General features: G+C 40.8%; 6 protein-coding genes across 8 annotated transcripts in view; 3 read left to right on the top strand and 3 right to left on the bottom strand.

The window, feature by feature from the left end:
- Positions 1 to 80: 80 nt before the first annotated feature.
- On the top strand, positions 81 to 1,001 carry LOC124177940 (histone H4). The gene has a single exon (XM_046560919.1). It carries the CDS (start codon positions 142 to 144, stop codon positions 451 to 453), a length of 312 nt encoding a protein of 103 aa, XP_046416875.1. The 5' UTR covers positions 81 to 141; the 3' UTR covers positions 454 to 1,001.
- A 1,199-nt stretch (positions 1,002 to 2,200) lies between these two features.
- Positions 2,201 to 2,767, bottom strand: LOC124177938 (histone H2A). Its single transcript, XM_046560917.1, has one exon. It carries the CDS (start codon positions 2,711 to 2,713, stop codon positions 2,339 to 2,341), a length of 375 nt encoding a protein of 124 aa, XP_046416873.1. The 5' UTR covers positions 2,714 to 2,767; the 3' UTR covers positions 2,201 to 2,338.
- A 142-nt stretch (positions 2,768 to 2,909) lies between these two features.
- LOC124177939 (histone H2B) lies at positions 2,910 to 4,086 on the top strand. Its single transcript, XM_046560918.1, has one exon. It carries the CDS (start codon positions 2,996 to 2,998, stop codon positions 3,365 to 3,367), a length of 372 nt encoding a protein of 123 aa, XP_046416874.1. The 5' UTR covers positions 2,910 to 2,995; the 3' UTR covers positions 3,368 to 4,086.
- On the bottom strand, positions 3,999 to 5,788 carry LOC124177932 (trafficking protein particle complex subunit 12). The gene has a single exon (XM_046560908.1). The coding sequence runs from the start codon at positions 5,583 to 5,585 to the stop codon at positions 3,999 to 4,001; it is 1,587 nt and encodes a 528-aa protein (XP_046416864.1). The 5' UTR covers positions 5,586 to 5,788.
- Positions 5,789 to 6,096: 308 nt separating this feature from the next.
- Positions 6,097 to 7,341, top strand: LOC124177935 (KRR1 small subunit processome component homolog). The gene has a single exon (XM_046560913.1). It carries the CDS (start codon positions 6,224 to 6,226, stop codon positions 7,253 to 7,255), a length of 1,032 nt encoding a protein of 343 aa, XP_046416869.1. The 5' UTR covers positions 6,097 to 6,223; the 3' UTR covers positions 7,256 to 7,341.
- Positions 7,342 to 7,512: 171 nt separating this feature from the next.
- Positions 7,513 to 21,365, bottom strand: part of LOC124177931 (polypeptide N-acetylgalactosaminyltransferase 2) — a 160,141-nt gene continuing 146,288 nt past the window's right edge. For all 3 annotated transcript variants that reach the window (XM_046560905.1, XM_046560906.1, XM_046560907.1), the window contains 7 exons: positions 14,192 to 14,290; positions 13,466 to 13,533; positions 12,880 to 13,131; positions 12,394 to 12,609; positions 12,021 to 12,240; positions 11,338 to 11,548; positions 7,513 to 11,224 (listed from right to left, as the gene is read on the bottom strand). In XM_046560905.1, the coding sequence (XP_046416861.1) occupies positions 10,955 to 11,224; positions 11,338 to 11,548; positions 12,021 to 12,240; positions 12,394 to 12,609; positions 12,880 to 13,131; positions 13,466 to 13,533; positions 14,192 to 14,290 (1,336 nt within the window). In that variant the 3' untranslated portion in view covers positions 7,513 to 10,954. The remainder of the gene's footprint in view (positions 11,225 to 11,337; positions 11,549 to 12,020; positions 12,241 to 12,393; positions 12,610 to 12,879; positions 13,132 to 13,465; positions 13,534 to 14,191; positions 14,291 to 21,365) is intronic.

The raw sequence follows: 21,365 nt of genomic DNA, 5'->3' as shown, positions 1-21,365 counted from the left end.
GAGTGACGGTAGAGGGGAGAGCACTCTTCGAAGGTATATAACGATCCGACGAACGGCCCTCCGCACAGTTGCATCACACTTCTCTGGAGGTGAGATTGAGATTCTATTTGTTCTGCTCGTGGTTCGTTGTCTGTAATAATCATGACTGGTCGTGGTAAGGGAGGAAAGGGGTTGGGAAAAGGAGGAGCCAAGCGTCATAGGAAGGTGTTGCGTGACAACATCCAGGGAATTACCAAGCCCGCAATCCGTCGTTTGGCTCGTCGTGGCGGTGTCAAACGTATTTCTGGACTCATTTACGAAGAGACTCGTGGAGTTCTGAAAGTGTTTCTGGAAAACGTGATCCGTGATGCCGTCACTTACACAGAGCACGCTAAGAGGAAAACCGTAACCGCCATGGACGTTGTCTACGCCTTGAAACGTCAAGGACGTACTCTGTACGGCTTCGGAGGTTAATCACATCGCTGCCTGCTCCCAACTAACAAACAAAATCGGCCCTTTTCAGGGCCACGACAATGATCGATGAGAACGATGAACACATACAAGCTACTCAATATCCCTACTGCCTTCGGTCCTGCAGCATATTTTTAAGAAGCAGTCTCATGAGTGCCCGAACTTCTAAACATGCGTCCGTCATTATTACAATATTAGTTGGCGCATGTGTCACTGGGCAACAGTTATACAATGTTCCTATTGAGGGCCATTCTGTACGAATAACTCGATTCACACCAAACATTTATAGTCACTTACGATGGTCCTCTTGATAAACATTTGCTGAAAATTGCAGCCAAGCTGCCGTTCACATCCCCTTCGGTCGTTATCATTCGATTCCAATTACTAACATAATGTATCGGTCGCTACTGTCCGATGTGAGAAATTATACTTTGGCTTTTGCGGCAGCTGTACAGTAGTAATGATGTCTCGATTGATCCTGCATCGTCCTGCGCATGCGTGAACGACAGGGATTCCATGATGTTTTTAGGACCAAGTATACATATTTTACCAGTGACAGCTGCGTTTACACTATATCGTATCAACTGCTTTGGAGTTGCGTCAGCCTGCGGTTTAAGTTCAATAAACACTTCTATTTAGAAATGAGTAGTAATATCTGATTTGTCGCATGCTACCGAACACCGATGGTCGTTGATAACTTCGCATCACAAATTGAGAGGGAAATATGTCGTTTTTCTCAGATGTTAAATTTACTGTGCGAAAATGTGCTATCGATTACGTCAGACTTTACAAAAGGCTGGCATCGCCGACTTTCTTTCAGACTGGAGGCGTGTTCGATAAGAAGATCCTAATACCCACAGCGATTTTTATTAGGAATGAAATCAATAATTATGCAACCATGTGCTTGAAACTGAATGCAGTGGCTCAGCGTGGGAACTTTATGCAATACATATTTGGGGCAGCCTCACACCTTTATTAACGCAGCGTAACATGTGGCTCATACGCGGGTGAAAAGTAGTTCTATTTTGGCGTACTGTGGTTGGCTGTGTAGCTTGTCATGGCAGACGATGACTGCCCGAATGAACAAGCCTCTCGCTTCCTACTGACAATGAGGCCTGCCTTACCCATATTTGAGGCTAACGCGTGATGCGGCTACTTCGATTGTATTGACGAGAAGCAGTTACTAGGCAACGCAAAGGGGAAGTTAGTTCAGTGTTGAGGAAAGAGTGTATAGTCTGAATTTTATAGATGCTGTGTGGTTTGTGAACGTTGAACGCTCCGCGGAGTCAAATTATGTCGTACATAATTTATTTTATGGTACCGGAATGGTAAATAGCCAGACAGCTCCAAGTTATCAAGCGCTTGTTTCGTTTTTGCTTGAAGCTGAACGTTTTTTTCAGATATTAATTCTCAATATTAGAAGCAGCGATAAAAAAACAAATCAGATTTAGTTTTATAGATACATCAATTCCAAACCCTCATTGATTAACCCAGATATTTAATGAAAAATTAAATTATAAAATTGTTCTTTCATTAACTCTAACATTTATACATATTGGAAATCACATCCCCTTTCATCTTTCTGAGACCCATTATTGTTAAACTATTGAATTTTTTGATTTTGTTTTAAGATGACCGATAGGGTAATCCCGTTCCAAATTACATTTCATTTAAAGTATTCAATAGCGAAGGAACAAAAGGAATACAACCTCCGCAGTTTTAAGAGAAAATTTATGCAGCAAGAATTTACCGACCAATGGCGTATATAGTTAATTATAAATAAGGGTAATCGATTATTGTCGGTATTGATGACATTCGGGCTCTGTGCGAGAGTAATTTGGTGGCCCTGAAAAGGGCCGATTATGGTTTTCCTTATGCAACAGATGATTTATGCTTTCTTTTCGGTCTTCTTGGGCAAAAGTACGGCCTGAATATTAGGTAGGACTCCACCTTGGGCAATGGTTACTCCAGAGAGCAGTTTGTTCAATTCTTCGTCATTGCGAATGGCTAACTGAAGATGACGAGGGATAATTCTGGTCTTCTTGTTATCACGAGCAGCGTTTCCCGCCAACTCCAACACTTCAGCGGCCAAGTACTCCATAACGGCAGCGAGATAAACGGGTGCCCCAGCACCGACACGTTCGGCGTAATTGCCCTTACGCAAAAGTCGATGAATACGACCAACTGGAAACTGGAGTCCAGCTCGACTCGAACGAGACTTTGCCTTTCCCTTAACTTTGCCTCCTTTGCCGCGACCAGACATGACGATATTGGTTGCGCTGACAGTCACGATCAATCTACGATGCGATTACGCCGGCAGACGGAGCGAGAATGTTGTCATGTGGACGGAGCAACGAATTTATACTCGCCGAGCTTCGCGCTGCGGCCGAACCGGAGTGTCGAGCGTTGCGTGCTCGCCTCTGATTGGTCCGGGCTTTGAGGCGCCCCACGGTATATATATGATGCAGAAGCTTGTCCGTTCACACAACGCCACCAACAAGCACTGGATCGTCATCTAAGGATTTTACTACTTTTTTGACGCACGATGCCACCGAAGACTAGCGGAAAAGCAGCCAAGAAGGCCGGTAAGGCCCAGAAGAATATTACGAAGGGAGATAAGAAGAAGAAGCGCAGGAGGAAGGAGAGTTACGCAATCTACATCTACAAAGTCTTGAAGCAGGTTCACCCAGACACTGGTATTTCCAGCAAGGCAATGAGCATCATGAATAGCTTCGTCAACGACATTTTTGAACGCATTGCTGCTGAATCTTCACGTCTTGCTCACTACAACAAACGATCTACCATCACGTCTCGGGAGATCCAAACTGCGGTGAGGCTTCTTCTGCCTGGTGAACTTGCCAAGCACGCTGTTTCTGAAGGAACCAAGGCTGTCACCAAATACACCAGCTCTAAGTGAGCGGCTTCTTCAACAACCATCGGCCCTTTTCAGGGCCACAAAACATTTCACCATGAAAGAATGATTCTATTGTAATCGAAGCATTATACAATAAGTGAAATATACATGTAAATACGGTTCCCTTTTGTCGTACAGATCGCAGCAAAACAATGCATGTATCTTACCCATTAAACTTGAAAAAATAAACCAAGATTACGACAAAGCACCCAAAAACTTGAAGGTAACAACCGTTGTGGGTATTGTAGTCCTTTAGTAATGTCGTTCAAAGTCACACAAAACATAAACGGAATGTTGGTATCCAAAATCTAAATAAAAATGTTTTAATGGTGAGGATATCGTGGGTTTGGATGATAATTTGATGCTTTTCGAAGTAATAATACTCCTTGTCCATTAATTTATGAATAATGCTAGGTAGATTTTTGTACTCAAATTTAATGTTTGAATATAATTTCCAATCGAATAATATTGACACAGTGATAACGCCATTGCACTGATTTTCCATAATAATTTCTACAATAAACTTCAAGTAATCATTAACTAAAATATTAACAATAAATAGAAAAACTGAATAAGGTTATTCAATTACAGGGTCTTACTCTAACGTAATCAAGAATTATCAAATTAGCAACTTCTAAAGCGATAGTTTTAAACATTGCACCGCAATGGCATCTCCTTTGTATCGATTTAATTGTCTCAATAAATGTAATTTGGGCTGTGTACTATGAGTCGTGTGTAATTCATACAAGGTACAAATATTCAGCAACAACGCTTCCTGTAGTCCTTTAGTTGGGTTTCTGACTAGTGCACTTTCTAATAAATGTACAGCAGCCTGAAGTTGCCCATTGTAAAGTAAGCATACAGCCATATTATTTACTAGCATAATATTGGACGGTTCTAGGACTGAAGCTTTTTTAAAACAATTGTAGGCTTCTTGAAATGCGTTTTGAGCTACAGCCATCAGGCCTCTGTCTGTTAATTCCTTGGAGTTTGAGGGATTTTGAAAGCTTTCTCTGCCATCAGCGAACTGCTTCTCTGCTGCTGATACGTCGCCGAGTAAAAGTAGAACCCTACTAATTGCTGATTTTAGTATTTGCCTCTGCTCTGGATTCCAATCTGTGCCTTCACTCAAGCTCTCCAAAATATCAACGGCTAAAATGTAGTTCTTTAGAGTCAAAGCACAGTTGACAATGGAAATTAGTACTCTAGACTCTCTGCCGACCCATAATCTGATTGCGTCATCTCTTTCCGTCGGTGTGAATTTGAGGCGTCCTCCATCCTCCCCGAATCCCTTTTTCAAGTTTTTTATAATTTGTTTTACAGTAGATAAAACCTTATGCAGGTTGTCCAGAGCGACTCTCGGTTTGTTGCAATAGGCAGGTATCTCAGCTAGAAGCAGCCTGAAGGCAAAACAGGCCATGGATCCAGGTCTGGTTCCATAAAGTTCTGGATAAAATGTGAAAAACATATCAGGCTTATCTAAATTCCCAAAGGGCTTAGACTCGTTTTCAAGAACTTCGACGTGCTTCAATTTTGCCAAAAGTGCGAGTCTTGTAAACCACAATTGGAGAGAATGTGGAGTGTGTTTGCTGGGATGATTAATCTTCCCATATCCCTGTCCATAAATTGCTAGCAGTCTGCCAGTAAGATTAATCGCCGCTCGGTAACATCCTGTCTGAATCAAATTCCTCAGACCACGTTCGTCCTGCGTTACATCAGAAGCTGTGAGAACGTTGCGATGAATGTTTTCTTCTTCTCCCAGAAAGTGAATCGCAGCCTCCTTAGTCGTATCGGTCAAATCTCCCTGCAACGTCAGTCCGGGCATCGTCAGATTTTCTCTATCAGGAAAATTACTTCCCGGCGTCGACGTTGCTATCGAGGCTAATACTTTTTTGGTTTGATCTGAGGGGATCCAAGCATCTCTATGAATGTCGCTGGCCGTGACATGGTCGGAGACTTGTTCCGCAGCATCTGACAAACTGTTGTCAAGGAAGCTGTTTGAGGGGTCTGTCAAGAAGGAGTCAAATACTGGGCGAGGACTCGCAGATGCCGAAGGTTGTTCCAGCATGTCTTGTTTTTCCGGTGGGACAATTTCATCGAATATCGTGTGAGTCGTATTGCTGAAGTAACGCCCGAGCCCAGTATCACCAGATGGTTTTGAGTCGTCAGACAATCCTGCGATATTGTCGCTCAGTTGAAATAGCGAACTTTTATCGGCCATTGCTTGCCACGCTCAAACACAACGTCAATTCTTCAATAATTACTGACTTACAATACCGTGATCACACATTATTTTACTTTTGGTTAGTAGGCTTAAGCTTGAGCACTAGGTTAGTAGTTGAAAGTTAACCTTCACACGACTAGAATGATCACAATCAGCTGTCACTTGTGACTTTACGAGCATGGCTAAATTACTCCAAGTAGTTTTCTAGAGGGTAGACTCTGCGACTAATTTTCAAATTGGATGCCGCAGGTTGGCGACATCGATTTTTCCTCATCATGTTGAAAGTGAATATATAAATATAGATAACTAAAAATAAAAATATCACAACTGTCGATACAACGGCCGTTAGGTCAAATCTGAAATTGTAAACGCTCATTAGCATAAATAAAACTTGACTTACCGATATGTCGATATTGTGTCGGATGCAAGATGGCGGACTTGCAGCAGAGCGCTGCTATTCGATATTCTGAAGTTCACGAACCTTCGGTGAAATCGTTGACTACTCACTCACTGTCACTCTACTCACTGCTGCCACTGAAATTTCATCAACATAACCTGAAAGCGCGTAGCCTAAACCCACGTGCGAACTGGTTCCGAAGACATTGCGATATAAATAAATAAATAAATTTAAGAAAATGAGTGATTCTGAAAAGGAGGATGACCAGCCAGTAAATACAGACCCTGTAGACAATGCGTGGGACCTCAAGGTTCCTGCATTCAAGCCGGAACACAACCCACACCGTTTACTAGAGGAAAGTTCGTTCGCAACGTTGTTTCCAAAGTACAGAGAAAAATATTTGAAACAGTGTTGGCCGCTGGTGCAGAAGTCGTTACAGGAACAGGGTATCAAGGCCGAATTAGATCTGATTGAAGGTAGCATGACGGTGAAGACGACACGAACAACTTGGGATCCCTACATAATTATCAAGGCCCGGGACATGATTAAACTGATGTCTAGGTCTGTGCCATACGAACAGGCAGTCAAAGTTCTACAGGACGACATCGGTGCTGATATTATTAAAATATCGTCCTTGGTCAGGAACAAGGAGAAGTTTGTCAAACGAAGACAGCGGCTAATCGGACCCAACGGCTGCACACTGAAGTCAATCGAGCTGTTAACTAAGTGCTATGTTTTGGTTCAAGGGCAAACCGTAGCTGCTCTTGGGCCCTACAAGGGACTGCAGCAGGTGCGACGAATCTGCGAAGATACAATGAAGAACGTGCATCCGATTTACAATATCAAGGCGTTGATGATAAAGCGAGAACTGGCCAAGGATCCTAAGCTGAAAAACGAAAATTGGGAGAGATTTTTACCAAAGTTTAACAGCAAAAATGTTAGCAAAAGAAAACAGCCAAAGAATAAAAAGGCTAAGAAGGAATACACACCGTTTCCTCCGCCGCAGCAAGAAAGTAAAATCGATAAACAGTTGGCATCTGGAGAATTCTTCCTTAAAGAGGAACAGAAACAGGCTAAGAAACGTAAGGAACAGGAGACCAGGCATGAGGAGGCTGCCAAAAAGAGAGTCGAAAGAAGAGCTCAGGCCTTTGTTGCTCCTGAGGAAAATGTTGCAACGAAAAATGTTAGCAAGAAAGGAGATATCAACATCGAGGAGTTTAAGAGAAAAGTTAAAAAAGGTTTTAAAAAACGTAGCGCTGCTCCTTCCTAAACTGTGTATATACTTTTATCATACTAAACTTACAACTTGTGGTACGTTTATTTTTTATAAGATTAAACCGGGTTGTATTAAAAAAATTTTGTAAATAAATTAACGTAAAGTTTTTGGAAAAAAATCCTTGTTTTTATTAAAAAAAATTTCTCCTATAATCGTTTAGCATACTTTTTTTTGTTCATTTTGTTTCATCTTAATTTACATTCATTTCATTATTATACAATACAAAGTGTGGAATACATGAAACACTAGCGTATGATTTTTTAGCCGGTAGAACTTTATAATTGAATGATAATCCCGACAATTTGATGAGTACGTAGGTTTAAAAAGTTTTTTTTTTTTTTCGTTTTTGTTATACAAAGTTCATTTGAAGTACGCCAAATTTTTTTCATTATTGTCAATCTCTAAGTATCGTCGCTCGTTTTTTTTTTTGTTTCTTTTTTTATTACTACTTCGACCATTTCTCTGTCATTGTGTCATTTTACTCGTACAAGTGTTATTCTTCATTTATAATCCATCCATATTCGTTATTCACAGAAATCAAGTGGCGGGTCTATTTAAATGGATTGGTTACATACACATTATCATTGACTGTTAACTTCCTATGTAACTGATTAATCAATTAATTTATGTCACATTTTATCTTACAGCCTAAAATTGCGGAAGTACGACGTTTTTATATCATTTATATTTAGATAATTAATAATAATAATATAACTATTATTTACAGTACGTATTTATGATATTCATTATACGTATAACTTAGTATGTTTATTGTATAGTCTGCAGTATATTCGCAGACGAAAACGACCAGATTTAACGAAAGCCTTCATTTTAATTACCGGGGACATCAGAAACGGATTAAAGATCGATACCGAATTGCCGTCTTACCTACTATAACGCAAGTATAATAGGCATTTTTCGGCGAATACAGTGGTATAAACCAGTGGTATAAATCGTCGTTGCTTCTGGTATGGGCGGAGCTTAACTCTGGTCAAGTATAACGTCACACTAAAACGCTCTGGTTTGTTTTGTTCGTAGTTAAAGGCGCGAAATATTGGGAAGAAGACTCAAGTGTAGAAAATGCGTTTGGTACCTTTTGGTACACTTTGGTTGCTATACCAGTGCTCGCCAAAAAGTGCCTAATATTATATTATGTTATAATATGTTATATATAATAAATTTCTTATATCCTACGTGCTTGAACCAATCTCATCGTAAAAATTTTTGACATGATTGGTATCCCGACTGAATTTTCCATCAGTTTAATGACGATCTAATGCAGAAGTGATAGGTTCATGATGCAAAAGCTTACGTAAACTTATACCAGCACTGCTGTTAATACGTAACAGCAAGGAACAAGCTAGGAGTTATTACAAAAGAATACTTAGTTTGTATCGTTTCATATTGCTGTTGCTGATTCTCTTATCGACTAAATATCATAATTGTTTTATCATAATTACCTATACCCATTTGCACAACCAAGTCAAAATACAGTACATCGCCTGTACTAATTTAAACGAAGAGAAAAATTTCAATTTAAATAAACATTTGTGATCAATAAGTAAATTGTGATATTGACGGACAACAACATTTACAAATTTTGACTACTAGGCGTGGTTAAATTGAATAAAAATTTCAATTTACGTCCACCTTGTACTTGACAGATAAATTTTTTTTCCCTAAACGCAGACGATATTTAGATTTTTACAAAAACTTTTTTCAATCAACTATTCGAAATCAACCAACGCTAGATTTTGGCATACTTATCGTTGGTCTTACAACGGGTACAATTCAATTGCTCGTCGACTGTTTAGATTTGGAAAATCATGAGATACAAAATAATTGTTCACGAATCCTTAACAAACATACATCACGATGCCTATCTGACGCAGATATTATCGTGACGCACTTCTGAACTCGCAATGTAATCACAGTTCAAAAATTATAATCTTATTATAATTAAGCAATCCATTATAATAGTTATATTAATAATATCATGAAATATATTTACATCTTTGATACTCCAATCGTTTCGAAGATTGTATTTTCTTTATACTTCCCTTTTCGCTATTACGTTCGTATTTTTCAATGTTTATCGGTAAATCGATTGTAATTGTCTGATTCTAAATACCCAATTCGTAACTTGACGGCAGTTATTTACTTTTTATTCAAGTTTTGTTCTTTCATCTTAAACTTCGTTTTGGCACTCTCAGCAACATTGATCATATTTCAAAATTAATGATGAAATTATTGAATGGGGGTATAAGTTTCTTCAGATCGAATACAACATAGTTTTTCTGTTACCCGTTTTCGTGAAAAACATTTTCTAAAAAATCGTCTCTCGTATTAAATGTATCAATGGCTAATACTTTAATCATTTTAAGCTGCTATTATATATACGCGTACATCCCTTACGCGCTGAGTCCAACAGTTTTCCCGATATTTTTTTGATATCATCATTTATTCACCTATAAGTGAGTCACAGATATTAGTAATTAACGGCCAAAGAACCGACGATACAACGTAAATATTAGACTAAAATTGAATAGCAAATATCGCGGCTTTAAACTAAATCACTTTTGATTTGGTATAATCAAAATTGAGATTGTATCTGGGCAAAATACTCTTATGCATTATCCATTAGTGATTCTAGCCTTAACACAGAAAGTTACACTAAAATCATTTGTCGTAACAATTACACAATACAGTCTGACCTCTCGATAGTACCTCTGTCAATAGTTCCGCTTCCCAAGTTTTATCCGCGAACTATTTCCTCCACTTCTCAGAAGATGAGCTGCAAGCTCCGATTTCGTATACCTACTTCTCGGTAGTTTAGTCAGTCGAATATTTTTTTCATTCGTATTCCGAAGTAAAAGAGCGATCGAAACTATCGAGAGTTAGGTGCAAAAGTCTCGCCGGCGAGCGCGAAGGTGGATAGATATTGGGGGAACACCGATTCATAGAAAAACTCTTCCGATTTCATACCCGCCCGGAACTATCGAGAGGTCGGACCGTAGCTGAGTTCTTCAATAAACTCTAACCGTTATTTTTGGAATGTAAATAATTTTACTTTTCCCGTTATAATTTTTTTTGTATAAATAGTACATTGGGTGAAGATTTAAACAATTATTTTTCGTATATAGTCAAGATGAACTCTGTAGCTCATCAGCTTGAATAGAGAACTGGTTACATCTACATTCTCCTTATCACATTGAAATAATATTGTTGCTGCAAAAGAGATGTTTGCTAGACAATAAATTGATTTTTCTAAAAAGGCAATTTACCTTGCGAATATAAAATGTCTTTTCGCTTATAAAATATGATCAAATTGCTTAATATTTTTATTCATATTTATAAAAATTATTCGCTTCCTTCAAATGAAAGTTATTACACCTAATTTAGCTTGAGTATTTTAAGACACTCCATTTAAGAGTTGAAGTTTGGTTTAAAGAAGGAGAACTACTACGGCAGGTAACTTGTATTACATTCAACAGCAGTTTTCACGTCACTCCGTTTTTAGCAGTGAGACAATAAAATAATAACTGCAAGCCCTTCAGCGTGTTATAATAATTCTTTAGTGCCATATGTATTATACGGGAGTTGATAATTTCATTATCGGACGCACACATTATCATTTCGTCTTATACCTTAAAATAGTAAACTATAATGAATTAATTAGAGCTCCAGTCCAGGCTAATGATTGTGATTGTAGAGATGCCATCTTTGTGTCTCTGCACGCGAGTCGCACTTTTCTGCAGTTATACCTCGCTGCGCGTGATGCCTGGAATCTACGCAGACTGGTATTCGTGTGTGACGTATCAGGCCACCCTCCAAGTGACGCCATTTCTGATTCTCACTTCCGTCACATATTTGCATCAAGAGTGTTGTTCCTTTAGCGTATGCCGGTAACGTCAGGCAGAGGTCGTGGTGCTTTATTAAACCATCCTTCGTTAAGCCCCATTCCTAAAAGAAATGACCGTCATCATTCAAACGAGCAAAGAAAGGGGTATCAGATGGAATAACAAATTGTTAATCATTGGTTAATCGGCGGTTAGGTGGGTGGAAAAAAAAATTACCTGATTGCCACCAGTGTCGTGACAGGGATAGAGACCCACGTTTCCGTCAAGGAGATGTCCCATACTGTCCATGCACGTCGATCCTTGTTTCAAAGAACCTCCTGGTCCGCCTTCACTGGTGGGTATTGTAAGCTCTGGATAAACGTTCTTGAGGTACCAACTGAACGGTTTGCAGTGAAGCTTGTGTTTTAGGTCCAACCGATCTTGAATGCTGTAATATTTAATTAGATGAATCCGGCTGCATTTTGCATCCAATTTTACAACGCCAGGTTTTTTAGATCAGGAAAAAAACTTTTCGTCATTTATGTGAAACATAATATGAGCGTGGTTGAGCAATATGGCGTCGAAGATAACAATCAGCTGATCGTTTGCGTCGAATTAGACCGATATCCAGGTACGAAAACTCCGTGCTGGTTCTCGTACGTTTATTTTGTAATATGAACTTTATATGAAGTGAAAACTAGAACAAGAAACAAAACTATTTTTATAATTAAATATGGGATGTCCACAGAGTGAAATATTCTCCACCGCTAGATGGCTTTCGTTTTCAGATTTCTCGCACTTATTATTAGCTTCTCGGCTTTTTTTAGGAACTGTCGGATAAATTGACTTTCCGATTTTACTAGTATAGGCGACTGACTCGGAATAGGAGTATCGAAAAAAATTGTACCACAACAACTCACTTTCCGTAGGGTATGTTTCTCGCTAGTGGAACGGCGTTGTAATAGTATTGTTTGTAATCGTCCATCCATACTTCAGCTGCGCGACGGGTGTTCCTTGCGAATACGTTCCCGCTTCCTCCAGGGAAGGAGTACGGATGTCGTTTCCGGAATACGTGGCCAACTCTTGAACACGGTATGATTTCCAAGCTGCCACCGCACTGCCACACGCGGAACGATATTTCTGAAGCAAGAGACGCAAACGGTGATCGAGTAAAGAATCAAATTGTCCACCTTACGTAAAACGGATAAACTTTTATGCATTTGTACGTCCATGCATGGAAAAAAGGGATTGCACAGGATATAATGTACAAGGCAGACGACTGCACCAACTCACCAAGATTTTCTCCGCCCCATACGTCCATTTGGGTGTCGTATTTTCCCAGAGTTTCAAAGTACGCTTTGTTGATGACAAATAGTCCTCCGGCGATCATCGGCGTCCGGATAGACGAGGTCGGATCCTTCTGCCTCGCTTGACGCTCCACTTGACTCAAGTATTCCCACTTGAATACCAGACTCCAATCGAATCCACCTCTCAGATCGGCCGATGCCCCTATCAATTTCAACAACATCACCTTCTGCCATTCGATATTCAAAATTATACCGAGTCACAGATTTGTCAGGTATCCGGTAGGAAACATCCCCTGAGCTCAAATTTTAATATTTTTAGAGGTCAATAATGGGCGGACAAACCTTGATTGACCAATTATGTGTTAAACTATCGATTATACGCGAAGCAAAAAGTCATCATCATTACCATTAATGTCACGCAATTATTCTACACTTATAGGCATTGTGCTATAAGGCAAAGTATCGCGCTTACCGATATACTGGAAGGTATCCATACTGATGACGTCGATGACGGGGCAAACGACCCTCGTCGGGTCTTCGGCGACCCTTTCGAGGAGGGGTTCGAGCCAATCAGCATTGCACTCGCAATGAGAGTCGAGGAAAGTGAGAACGCTGGCTGTCGCAGCATCCGCCCCTCTGACTCGCGACCTCATAAGACCCTCTCGCTTCTCGTTTCTGATAACCCGCACTTTGTGGATCCTTGACAATTCCTCACCGTCCTCAGCTGAAGAGTATACGTTACACCAAGGTCATTTCTGGTTAGAATTGATTTTACGAATCTTAGGATTAACAACAGAAATAACGAGAAGGCATAATCAAAACGTCGAATTACTTTTTTTTTTGTTAATGTCTTGACGAAACTTATTCATTTCACAACGATGCTGTATCTTTTCACGGATCAGTCTCTTGACGAGCAAACGTGACATTGTTAAGAATTCACGATACTGCTAATATTCCGTCATACTCGCCGGCCTCGCTCAATGTTAAAACAATATCGGAAAAATCAAAATGTATAATTTAGGAGATCCTCTTGGATTCTATAAATCCATCATACTTACGATGGTCACTAAAGTCGTCGACCAAAATGATCTCCTTGATCAGATGCTCGGGGCTTCTGTTGAGCACACTGAAACAATGAAAAAAATAAATATCGATTCTGATTATGGAGCGGGCTGACATACCTATATTCGAAGAGAGGGTATCAAAATCTCTTGTTCGAGTAGCTATAGGTATATGTATATGTATGTGCATAAAAGATAGCATGCCAGTGGGAGAAAGAATTCGTGGGACGATGGGTAAAAATTGCAAGAATTAATATTATATTCGAGAAGCTCGCGGCGCGGGAAAGAAAAATGTCTTAATTAATTCGCCAGGTTATGAAAAATCTCTGATTTATGCCGGCTTTGTGGCCGTTCAGCGATCATCGGCTCTCCGAGTCTGGTTTATATATCTGCAGAATCCGAAGGGTGCGAACGAAAGGTGGCGGGTACGGGGTGCGGTGAGAGGTGCGGAAAACGCGGCGGGTGCAAACAGGAAACGAGAGGAACGAGAAGCGAAGGAATGGTGATTAGAAAATTCCATCGGTAAGGCGTTTCACGGACGACAGTCGCCGCCCGCCAGATTTCAAACTTTTCTACAAACTGGTTCTGAACCTATATTCGCCGATTGCACATCTGCCATGACTGACGTTGCGCCTTTGAGTTTAACCCGCGATTAAAGTTTCGCACCCGTTGTTGCGGCGCCGTTCTTGCAGTTGACACACTTTATATTTAAACACAACTCACCTGACTACCGTTCTGAGAAGGGTAGAACGCGCCTCGTTGTGAAACGTTATAATCACCGAGGTTGGCGGCAGGTCTCGTTTCCATTGTTTCATTCGACACCTGCAACAGAGGACAATAATGTGATTACGAACGTGGGTGGGTGGGTGTATACGCATAATCGGATGACATCGCGTCAAAGCAGCCCAAGCTTACTGAATTACCTTGTTTCCATCCTTAAACCACCTGCTCACAGTCTCCCCGTTTCAAGCGACATGTTAGGTACGCAGCTTCAGGCTTACTTTTGCGCACCGCGATTCTGATCTAATTTTTTTTTGACAATTCCATACCAAATTTTCGCGGTTTGATTTTCTTGAATAACACGACAGAATAATTATAGCATTGCAGCGAACAATAAGACTGATCCGTATACGTTAATTTGCATGGTGGGCAGAAACGCCTCGGCTCTCCTTATCGAGTTTGTTGATTCTAATCATGGGAGAACCGGAATTTGGGTAAATACCCTAATTCGACACGGCAAGGCACGTAGCTCAGCTCGAAGGATTAGCTTCATTATGGAGTAGAATGCCACCCACGGTTACATCTTACCTTTCGGACGTTACGTGAGGTAACGAATTTCGTGAAAAAAATCCGACGTAGAAGGAGGAAAGTAAATATCCTGGTCTTTGTACAATTGCGTGATATATGAAAATGAATAAAACGTTAATTTAAGGAAGATTCAAAACGCTCTTGTGTAATTTCTGAGGTGTCCTAATTCTCCAAATCAAGATTATTAGATAACTGGCCGTTTGGCTAATTGGATATATCGATCCTGCGGATATCTAGGCAATATTTTTAATCACCTCAATTTGCGGCCGTCGCCGCCACCGGCGCTTTGCATACCTTTCGATAATCTTAAGATATTGTCGGTTACACTGCCATTAACGCGTTGTCGGGCTTTTATATACGGTATAAGCGAGGTGGGGTGATAATTTCACCCTTAAGGAAGGAAGTTTCGGCCAAATAAATGCGAAGACATAAATATCGTTTTATCACGAGAGATAAGAGAAAAAGAAGCCGAGGTTGAACGCGAGGGTAAGAAAGATACCAAGGGATGAAAAAAATTGGACGTTAGTTGAGTGGCTGAGATGGCTGCAATGATACATCTCTGCAACCGTGACCCCCTTCGGCCCATGCCTCACCGGCAAATCCGAAGCTTCCGGTTGTCTCGTTAGAAGATCCGGCAGCTCCGACGTTTCCTTGTTGCATTATAAATCTCGAAAGCGTTTCAAATTTCGCGAGCTCATCCCGGGCATAAATTCGGGGCCTCGGAATCCTTGCTTTCCGCGATGATAAACCGCTGAGCGTTCATCAAATTTCTTATCTCAATGCACACCGCGGTTTTACCGTCGTACGCCAATTCAAACCAACAATTTCTTCGTCGATCCCTGCTTTCCTCGAATCCTCGACGCGTCTACCACGAATTTTTTCTAATACTCGCTGTGCAGCGCCTGCACACAGGCAATCGATGCTACATAAGTGAAGCTTCGGTCGACTGTCTGCAGGCGTTGCGCGGAGAGTTTCAAGGAAAACTCTTTAAAACAACCGTTCCGAAAAGTTTCTTCGGGGTTTCTAGATATCCAAGAGAAACACGGTAATTTAATCGCGGTCAAAGAGGCGGTTTAGCCCGGTTAGATTGACCGTATCGACTTCCGTATACGGAGGATCAAAGTAGCTTCGAATCAACGAAGATTGCCCAACCTTTCCATAGCATCTCCTAATTCTATTAGCTCAAGGGTCTCGTCGAAGATCCCGCAGGATGCACACAAAAGTTTTCAACGTTCCGTTTCCTGCAGTCAATCTCGTTAATTCGAGTCTTGCAGTACGGTTTGATAGATATTTTGCTTCTCGTAATTTCTTTCACACAAAAATCTTTCCGAAATCATTTCCCCGTATTTGATCCGATTTATTATCTCGTTCAGCTCAACGCAGATCCAAGACGTGCACAGTCAGGAGTGCCTGCGATATATATATATATATACACACATATATATATATATATATCTCTCTCTTTCGACAATATACTTGTGATATTTATGGGGTGAATCCCATGCGGAAAACCCTGGAGTTGGGTCATAAGCTTCGTAGACGTTGGAACGATCCTCATGCGTCAAAGCGAAGAAGCGCGTGCCTCTTGCTTGGTTCATTCCGTTTCTCAGTCTCCTTTTTTCTTCGTGTCATGTATATCCCCTTTTTTCTCTTTCCGCTCGTACTCCACCGTTCTGGAAACGTGGCCGGAATCAAACGGCTCGCTTTGCAGGACTCGAGGCTTATCGGCTCCTAATAGAGCAGCGGTCTTATTTGATCGGTTGCGTCGCTGGCTTCCTCGTTGGCAGAGCGGAATTCCGGAGAGAATCGATGACGGTTCATTCGAATCCGCTGCAGCGCGGAAAGGATTCCGGATTTCCGGTTGGGCGGGGCGCTGATCCCGCGTAGTTTAATTCGGAACTTGAATTTGATTTCGGCTTAACGCTACCGGTTTCAACGAGCATACGACTCCCGGTGACACGCGAAATCGCGTCCACGGTTTTAATCCCACGCCTCGTAACAGCGCACATGAAAACGCACTCAGTCTGCACTCGCGGGTGAAACGGGAATTGGAAAACGCAGCTTTCTTTTCTGTCTGCTCCACGTTCTACGCTTCGGTGATCTCGTTTCTACCGATCATCGATCATTAGCTTATACCTTCCGAATCGGCATCGAAACACCTTTTCAGTCATGTCTGTAATGTGATATTCCGACTGCACCAAGAGTTTTCTGTGAAACTCACCAGCTGACGCCAAGGGATCTGCAAAAGGAGCTACATTTCTTATTACGACATATTCGCATCGCAGGTTTGGTTGCATATCTGCTCGCGTTTAGCGGTGAGTTTCAAAGAAAACTCACGGTATACGTATACTACAATACTTATCAGGAAAGATACTGCGATAAACGATACGAGTTTGGGTGGTGTACAAAAATGCAAGGGCCAAAAAGTCGACGGGACGAAATTCCGAAAGTCAAACTACCGACAGCTAAAAACGTAGAAAGATCATAAATACGGAAAGACGACTTGTATAAAAAAAAAATAAAAATTGAGAACGCAAAAATGTATAAATAAATTTATACCGATTTTTTTTTTTTTTTTGAGAATGGCTGAGATTACGAGGGGCAAAATATTGAATTGCGAAAATACCTAAGAGAAAAAAAAGTCGACTTTTCAAATGTCAGACTCATGCCTTTCTCCAAAATCTAAAAATCCGAATTTATCAATAACGACTGACCAAAGACTCGAAAGGTCGAAGTCCCGAATCTCGCTAAATACAGAATGGCCAAAATGCCGAAGGGTTGGATGACGTCAAAAAGCCATATATACTCTGAAACGGAGTCTGTAGTTCCATTAAGTATAAGCCTGCGTAACTATGACAACCGGATTGCGGCCCTTCGGTTTTCTGGCCATTTTGCATTTTGCGGATCGTAATTTTGCTCCTTCCGAACCTTGATTGTCGGCAAATAATGTCTTCGGTTTTGCGGCTGTTCCAAGTATTAGCCGCTCGCTATTTTTTATTTCGGAACTTTCATTTTGCTCTATCTCCACATTCTGTGCTTTGGTCATTCGGAATGCCGACTGATCTGAAAACACTTTGTCGGATAAGAGAGCGATCGATTAAATAAACTTTCGGGAAAACAGTTGTTCTACTGGGTGAGTTATCGAAAATTCCAACTTCGGCACGCCGAGCATCCCTTATTTGAAATGTCGTATCCCGAAAATTCCGGGTTTTCGACCACTCGACGTTTTGGTCTATTGGGATTTTCGCCCCTATCCGTTTAACCGATTCAACTGAAACAATGTCAACAAGTCTTCCAATTAAGGGGTTAAATTTTAATATCATCATTATGATTATCATTGTTATATCCATAACAAGAATACCTCGGGATAAGAAACGAAGCCGAGCGACGTGGAACGTCGAAAACTTTATCGTCGCGACATCCGAGCCAAATTAGGTGAGAATTTTACCGATGGAATTTACATGAAAGTTTATGATTCGACAGCGGTCTTTCTGACTTCAGTTTTAAAAGTGGAATACCCGGTGTCGTCCAAACGTTGTATAACAAAAAAAAAAAAAAAAAAAAAAAGGAAAAGGAAAATAACATGGATAGATCAGACGTCGTTGATCGGTGCCGGGATGAAAGTTTGAAAAGATGGCATCTTGGACTGTGACGTGGAAATAGTTCAACGACTAACGACCCGCAGGACGTGACTATTACTCGAGAGGCGAGGTAGGCGAAACTCGACCAAACTTTGCCCGAGCTTTTCAAAAGAGAAACCGGGCTTCTACCAACGACCGAAGGTGTGTGCGCGGTGCTAACAATGCGTTGTGGTTTGCGCTGTTTGAACAACAAGACAATGCCGAGAGTTTCCGGCTGACAATGTTGCACGGAAAACGTGTACGAGTAACTTGCCCTCCGGTCCACGAACTTGGCCCTTGTAGGTACCTACGGGCAACTGATATAACTGTTTCCCAGTTCGCCAGTTAATTGTATGCAATTACCGATAATTAGCCGTCGGCTTTAATCAGAGGTGCGAAAAGGCGCATTCAGTCGATTCCAAAAGCTGGGAAGATTTCTTCGCCGCTCCTTTCATCGGGAAGAATTCCGGGCGACTCGGTTTCTGTATATCTGATTATAAATATTCGCGCGTCAAAGAGACGTCGCGTCAATGCGATGCGAAATAATTAATCGGATGGAACGAGGAGAAAAGACAGAGGCGTCAATTTTCTCAATCAACGGGCACTCGCTCGCTTGCTCGACCCTAAATATAATTTGCCAATTTAATTCCATTAGCCCGCGTACCCTTGCAGGAAGTTATAGCCTCTGAAGGGCGGCTCTCCCCGACACATTGGCATCGCGATTCTTTCTCTCCGCTAACAAAAACAGGCTTGACGATTGCTTTTAGGGGGATTGATTGGCGCGTGAGTGAAAAAGTAAAATCATTCGAAGAGCAGAAGCTTATGAACGAATGAATTATAATTGAAAGAAGAACAAACCCGTCCAAATGTCTAGGCGCTATCGAAACCTTCGCGATTACGTTGAACCGAATTTAAGACGATCTGAAATCGCTTGGAAATTTTCCCGAAATCTTGTCAAACAGTCTGTCGAATTTCTAACGACATTTTGCTCAAATGCTGCCGTTTCCTGTGTAGAAACAAATTCCGCACTGCGGAAAAAAGATGGCTAATTAAGGGAGTTCTAACCATACGAGAATCGACATTCAGTTTTCGATAAGATTTGACAATTCGATAGATCTATGTCATTCGATCACTAGATTAAAATCTTGTATCGACTCGCGGGATTGTTCATGAGATATAAGCAAACATGTCTTCGCTCATTTTACACGTATTCTTATACGGAGGAACGGACGAGAATCGAAGTTATCAATTAAATTTGTAACAAACCGACGTTGAAATTTCGTTGAAATTTTTTTTTTGCCGGTAGAAGCAAGGTATTGGAAAAAAATTATTTAAAAAAACGCATACATATCCTTTACATTAACAATAAAGAATTTTGACCAGCTACGTAACGCCGTTAAAACTTCCTCGAGGGTTTAACCGAACGCAACGCAGCTTTTAAATCAACGAAGGCATTGGTTGTGCTTTGCGCTTTGGCAAATCGCATCACCGGGTGTTCCACTTTCGACACATAGGTTAAAATCAGCCAGCCGGTCCGAATCCTGCAGGCGGATCAACTGCATACAATGCGCAGTGAAATGGAACGAAGAATTCAAAGGCTATACGGCGCGTCTTATTGTCCGGTTTGAATTTCCCTTGGAACACGTAGTTCGAAACTTTTCTGCAGAGCGTTAGTGCCTCATTGTATTCAAACTGCACTGGCACGGTCTGCAGGATCATTACTCAATCAGCTTTGTTGCATCGCGGGATGCGCTGCTGCTGGTGCTGTTGTTAACTTGGACTCGATCCAACTCTCGATCATTAATCGAGTGACTTGTCCGTTCTCAAAACCCAACGGACGCGTTTTACCATTTTTATTACACTGTGGAGGCTTTCAAGAGATACCGTAAAATTTGGATTTCAATTTTATTTCTCATCGTTAAACAATTTAGTCAACTATTTCGAAGCGTCGCGATCTTCTTTTTCTTTAAATAAATAATTTGGATGTGTTCACGTATTTTCTTTAACCTCTGAGGTAAAATCTGAAAATTCACGTATTGTTAAAATACAAAGTTCAACCATTTTCGGCGTAATTCTTTTGTTAAGCGAAAATTCTCTGACGTTTTCAGCTTTCCTCATGAGTTTCAGTTTTCGTTAATCTCTTCGGAGCTTCTCCCCGGAATTTAACGAAAAATAACAACATTATGAGAATTTGAAAGATGCGTAACGCAGAGCGGAATTATACAGAGGGTGAAAATTAGTGGTAATCCTTGCTGAGTGTAGAAAGGAGGAAGTACATTGAATTAATTGCGGATGCAGAGAGAATTGGCGAAGCTGGGACCTCGGTTCGGGAATTAAAGAGATTCGCGCGTATTTCAGCGGCCTGGTGAAAAACGGGAGGAGAAAATGGACGTTGGAACGGCTTTTGTGCAGATTTTACACGACTTCAACGGATCAACGAATTTAACACGTAACACTTGCCTAAATACCGGGACCGTTTAATTCTTCGTTATTATCCTCCACATGTTTACCTATTGATACTGTATTACTATTTTGAAAATTAAAAATTAGGCTAAATCAGTATTAAAAATCTTTTATAAAGTCTGAATAGTAGAGTGAAATTTTAATTCACTTATAAGTATATCGAAACATGAGCCGTCATTAGGTTTAAAATTCATTCATTCCATGTGTATATTGTTAAAATTGGTGGATATTGTTGAAATTATAAATAATTGTCAATAACTGTTTTTCGTCGAGGCACTATATTTTTTGATTTCACTTTTAACGTCCTTCGTTTTATATCGTCTCTCTTTAAAATTTGGCTTGGCTTTTCGAGAGTTTAATTATTGATTTGACAAGGTTTGTCCTCGTAGTTTAAATTTACTTCTTTATTCTCAGTTAGTCGACTTTCGATCAGTTACGATTTCGTTTCGGAGAGGGGAACCTCCGCACCTCATTCCTCTTGGAGAGACCTCGACCAAGCAATCTTC

This window comes from Neodiprion fabricii, chromosome 3, assembly GCF_021155785.1.
Source record: "Neodiprion fabricii isolate iyNeoFabr1 chromosome 3, iyNeoFabr1.1, whole genome shotgun sequence".
Classification (NCBI taxonomy): domain Eukaryota; kingdom Metazoa; phylum Arthropoda; class Insecta; order Hymenoptera; family Diprionidae; genus Neodiprion; species Neodiprion fabricii.
Note: the sequence above shows the minus strand (reverse complement) of the source record. Positions and strands in the feature narration are given on the sequence as shown.

Excerpts from the sequence above, each read along its gene's own strand:
- LOC124177940 (XM_046560919.1), top strand. The coding sequence starts at position 142 with ATGACTGGTCGTGGTAAGGGAGGAAAGGGGTTGGGAAAAGGAGGAGCC.
- LOC124177938 (XM_046560917.1), bottom strand. The coding sequence starts at position 2,713 with ATGTCTGGTCGCGGCAAAGGAGGCAAAGTTAAGGGAAAGGCAAAGTCT.
- LOC124177939 (XM_046560918.1), top strand. The coding sequence starts at position 2,996 with ATGCCACCGAAGACTAGCGGAAAAGCAGCCAAGAAGGCCGGTAAGGCC.
- LOC124177932 (XM_046560908.1), bottom strand. The coding sequence starts at position 5,585 with ATGGCCGATAAAAGTTCGCTATTTCAACTGAGCGACAATATCGCAGGA.
- LOC124177935 (XM_046560913.1), top strand. The coding sequence starts at position 6,224 with ATGAGTGATTCTGAAAAGGAGGATGACCAGCCAGTAAATACAGACCCT.